At 43.4% G+C, this 5,229-nt stretch overlaps 1 protein-coding gene across 1 annotated transcript in view; it reads right to left on the bottom strand.

Annotated features, from left to right (window-relative positions):
* Window positions 1-786: 786 nt before the first annotated feature.
* Window positions 787-5,229, bottom strand: part of TLL2 (tolloid-like 2) — a 186,126-nt gene continuing 181,683 nt past the window's right edge. Inside the window, exon 21 of the mRNA XM_006880077.1 lies at window positions 787-961. Coding sequence (XP_006880139.1) covers window positions 827-961 — 135 coding nt within the window. The 3' untranslated portion in view covers window positions 787-826. The remainder of the gene's footprint in view (window positions 962-5,229) is intronic.

Genomic DNA, 5,229 nt, shown 5'->3' with positions numbered 1-5,229 from the left:
CTTCAGTCCATCGGACAGAGTAGAACTGTCCCATAGGAATTTCTAGGCTTTGTATGGGAGCGGAGTTCCTGGGCTTTCTTCCAAGGAACCACTCTCCGGGAGGGTTTACACTGCCAATCTTTCTGTTAGCAGTCAAGTGTTTAATAGTTGCACCACCCAGTGAAGAAAAAAACAAAGAGAAGAAAGGAGAAAAGGAGAGGCAGTAACACAGAAAAAGCGCCAGATCTCCCAACTCTAGGGGAGTTATTTTGGTTACTCGCCAAGCTCCCTCTGTGTGCTACTTAGTCAAACGCCTTTCTTAATAATCCACCTTCTCACATTGCATCGTTGACATTTCTGGCTTGGGTGAGAGGCAGAAGTCTTTGGCCAAAGCTGTGAGTAACAAATCAGCCACTGTCCTCATTGTCCAGTACAGGAAGACATCTTGAGCCCCCAGACACAGTCCCACTCCCTGGCACCTCTGGAAATGCTTCCAGGAACAGAGAAATGACAAACTCAAGAGTTGGCCTTCTCTGTCATAGGAGGAAGGGACAGGGAAGCCAGATATACACAGGCATAGCCTGAACAGTTAGTGATATCAAATGCAATCCTCTTTAAAAGCCTGTGATAAATAAATAACAATGCAGTTGGAATAAATGGACTATTTTCTGTCCTCCTTATTGGCCAAATATCATTATGGACTTTCATCCAAATATATATATATATCTTAAAGACTGGTTTTGTGTTTGTTTTTCTGAGAAAAAATACTGTACACTGTTTCAGGGCAGATGCACAAGGTGCTTTTGTAAAAACATTCTCAGTCCTGTGTCCTCTGAGATGACCACCATTATTTTTTCATGTGCAGGGCATCCTGGAACTTGGTGCTGGTGTACTGGGCATGAAAGCCTTTCTTGTTGATGGTGTCGTCTGTGTGGAAACGAATCATCAGGGAATCCCCTGCAGAGTAGATTTCTTCCAGTGGCTGAGAAAAGGAGAAGAGAAGATTTGGCAATATTTGGTTAGTTGGACCACATTTGAGACTTTAAAATGAAAATGGTGCAGTAATTTGCACAAGGACATAGGGTGGCTGGTGAGCCAATGAGGCATCTCAGGTACCAGAGGCTCTGAAGGGCCTCAAAACCAACTCCTTTTCCGAAGAACCCACGGCAATTCTGCTCCCTGGTTTCCCCAGGACAATCCTAGACACATTGTTGTTGCTGTTAAGTGCCACCAAGTTGAGTATGGCTCACAGGGACCTTACGAACAACAGATCTCAACCCCGTCCTATGCCGTGCTCTCATCATCATTGTGGGCACACTGGAGCCCACTGGTGCAGTCACTGTGTCAATCCACCTGGTTAGGGGTCTTCTTTTTTGCTGTCCCTCTACCTTGCCAAACATGATGTCCGTCTCTAAGAAATAGACTCCCCTACCAACATGCCCAGACACTTACTTAATTCATACGAAGCTAGAACGAGACTCACTGCCATCGGGTCGATCCAGACTCAGAGTGACCCTGTAGGACACAGCAGAGCTGACCCTTGAAGTTTCCCAATCTGTACATTTTTACAGAAGCAGAATGATTCGTTATTCTCTCTGAGTGGTGGAGAGGTTCAAACTGTGGATCTTTTAGTGAACACCCAATGTCTTAACCACAGCTCCACAAGAGCTTCTCTATAGCTCGTGTCATTAACTCCAACTTATCATTGTTGAGGCACAACTGACTCATAGCTGACCTTCCAGCAGGTTTTTAGAGGCTGTAAATTGCACAGAAGATCACCCATCTTCAGAGGAGCAGCTGGTGGATTTGAACTGCACAGCTTTGGGTTGGCAGTGCAACTCTTATCCACTAAGTCACCAGAACTCCCTACACAACACAGCTTATATAGAATCTATCTATTTATTTATTTAAGCCTTGTTGTGTACTGTTGAGTTGGATTCAACTGGCACAGGAGGAAATTGCCCCTCCTTCTCCAAAGGTGCACCTGGTGGATTTGAGCCCTGCATCTTCAGGATTGCAGTGCAGCTTCTTGCCACTAGGCCACCAGAGCTCCCTTTAGGATCTATTCTTTATTAAGTTCATAGATGGGCCAGGCACCAAGCACTTTACAATATCATCTCATGTAAAAGTTTCAGCCTTTGTAACACGGGCTCTTTCTTCAATTGACACTTGGGGAAATGAAGGCTCACTTTACACAGACAGACAGGTTCAAGCTCAGATCTGTTTTCTCTCTCCCCTAGTCCCTTCAATCTTTTGTGAAGGCAAGAGCTTTACTCCTCAATGTCACAGCCTCTCAACAAGCCTCTCACTTTGGGGTGTTAGGTAAATTCCCACCTCTGATCCTATTTTCTTTATGGTGGTGAACATCCTTTAGATCTTTGAAAAGCACATGAATATAAATCTTTTCAGAGTTTCTCAGAAAACTTAGATTCTCATAAACTTTTGTTTTATAGCAAGGATTTCTTAGAGCCAGATTATAAAATTGGTAAAAGTAGAAGCTGCTAAGCCAACTTCAGGTCTTTGTAAACTCAGAATGTGAGCCTGAATCATATAGTCTTATGGTCCACAAGGTGATAGGTCTCCTAGGAAATCCAAAACAAAGACCTTTGCTGAGTTCTGTCTCCTATCCAAAGACATAAAGTGGGACAGAGTAACTACATTTGTCAGAGAGGTTTAACCAGGGGGCTTATGCACAGAAGCCAGGTTCTAAAGCTGCCAGCCAACAAGCTAAGAGTTGACCCAAACTGAGCTTCCTACACATTTCACTGCTTAGGCGCCATCCTCCCTATCCCCCAAAAAGTGTTCCCTGTCTATATGAACTCTATGATTTTTAAACACCCTATTAAAGGAAGTGCAGTGGCTGAAGCACATTTCATTATCTCCTCTTTTTTGGTGAGTGAGAAGAGATTAAGGGAAAAGACATATAAATTCCAATTCATGTTTCTGTTTAGTGCAACACAACCAGAGACTTCAACATAACTGGGTATTTTAAAAATGAAAGCAGCTGGTATGATCAGCCTTAGAGAGAGAGGCCAGCGCAGGGCCAGAGACCCAAGATGGACAGTGGAGAGGTTGAGGAGAGGCCAGGACAATGTACAGGCTCATCACAACACACACTATCTCTGAGCACCACCTAACGGCCAGTCCTATATCAAGGGCTGGGGAGAGGCAAGCCAGATCCATCTGTGCCTAGAAAAGAGGAGAGTAGGGGGAGGAAAAGACTATTAGCTGCACAATGACTGTGTTTCTTTTAAGAAAATGCTTGGTAATTTTCAAAGGCATTTTGTTTCACTTCAAGACCTCAAGCAAACCCATTGCCAAGGAGTCCATTCCAATGAACAGCAACCCTCAATTATGTTTCTCAGATTGTATATCTTTTTAGGAGGAATTTTTTTTCCTCCTCCAGGAGCAACAGATCATTCGGGAAGCAGGGCTTTATGAGAAGGAACGTGGCATCAGGAATAGAGGAAGATTCATCATTAACCTGTGTTATGCAGATGACACAACCTTGCTTGCTGAAACTGAAGAGGACCTGAAGTGCTTGCTGCAGAAGATCAAGGACTGTAGTCTTCAATATGGATTGAAGCTTAACATCAAGAAGACAAAGATTCTCACCATTGTACCATGATTGATGAAGAAGAGATTAAGGTTGTTAATAATTACAGCTTATTCAGCTCCACAATCAACACTCTTAACACCAGCATCCAGGAAATCAAAAGACAAATAGCATTGGGAAAAATCTGCTGTCAGGGACCTCTCCAGAGTGCTGAAAAGCAGCAATGTCAGTCTAGACACTAAGGTGCGCCTGATCCAGGGTGAAACCAAGTTTCTCCTTGGAGGCTAGGATTTTGAAGCTCCATCTCACATATCTTGGGCACATGGCCAGGAGAGACCAGTCCTTGGAGAAGGACATCATGTTCCAAAGGGTGGAGGGACAGCGAAGGCTAGAAAGATCCAAGACGAGATGGACTGATACAGTCACTGGAGCAACGGGGGTTGGTGTGTCGAAATTAGTGAGACTGGCTCAGGACAGGGCGGGGTTCAGAGCTGCTGTACGTCAGGCCGCTGTGGGTCACAGGTGACTTAATGGCACATATCAACAACAGAAGCAACTGGTGGATTCAAATCCTGCACCTTTTGGTTAACAGTCCAATATGTTACACCCTACACCTACTTTTTTTTCATTGGAAGAGAAAGAGGAACATATGGAATGACAAAAGCATTAAAAAAACTAAAAAAGAAATCCTGATGGACAAATAATGTAGAGGGGAAATTTTTGTAAAACTAGGGGGTGAGCTCTTAAAGAGCAAGGTGTCAGAACAACTATGAGATATCATCTCACCCCAGTAAGAACAGCAAAATTTAACAAAACAGCAAACATCAAATGCTGGTGAGGTTGTGGAGAAACTGGCACCCTTATTCACTGTTGGTGGGAGTGTAAAATGGTGCAGCGACTATGGAAGGCTATATGGCGCTTTCTCAAAAAAGTTGCAAATAGAAATACCATTTGACCCAGCAATTCCACTACTGGGAATTTACCCTAAAGAAACCATAGCTGCCACCCAAGCAGATATATGCACACCCATGTTTACTGCGGCTTTGTTCACAATAGCAAAGAGCTGGAAACAACCCAAGTGCCCATCAACAAACGAATGGATAGAGAAGCTGTGGTATATTCACACAATGGAATACTACGCTGCATTGAAAAACAAGGAACTTATGCAATATTATTGAAATGGGTGAGTCTGGAGGACATTATGCTGAATGAAAGATCTCAGTCACAAAAGGACAAATATTACATAGTGCCACTGTTGTAAAACGGGACTGCCATCTAGGTTGAGGGAAGACAGAGAAAGAGAAGTTGAATGATATATACTGAATTGAAACAGATGAAGGAGAAAACTGTTTAAAAGGGATATATGATTGGGTATTAGTGGACTTGGGGGAGGAGCTGTATAACGATGAAAGAGTTTTCTTTTATTTTTCAAGGAGAAGCATGAATTGAGGGGGAGGGGTGGGCAGGTAGAAGAGTGCAACAATGAATGAAAGGAAACTCTAAGTCTCTGTAAACTTTAATTAAAATTAATAAAAAAGAAGAGCAAGGTGTTCTTCCATGACTACTTTACTTTGGTGGCAGAGTGGGTAGGGTGTTGTACTGCTAACCTCTCTGCTATTTCTCTGATGGTTCAAATCGACCAGCTGCTTCTCCAGAGAAAGATGAGCAATCTCCCGCCATGTGACTTACAGCCT

This window comes from Elephantulus edwardii, unplaced genomic scaffold (assembly GCF_000299155.1).
Source record: "Elephantulus edwardii isolate Elephantulus edwardi_28Jun2011 unplaced genomic scaffold, EleEdw1.0 scaffold00006, whole genome shotgun sequence".
Taxonomy (NCBI): Eukaryota; Metazoa; Chordata; class Mammalia; order Macroscelidea; family Macroscelididae; genus Elephantulus; species Elephantulus edwardii.
Note: the sequence above shows the minus strand (reverse complement) of the source record. Positions and strands in the feature narration are given on the sequence as shown.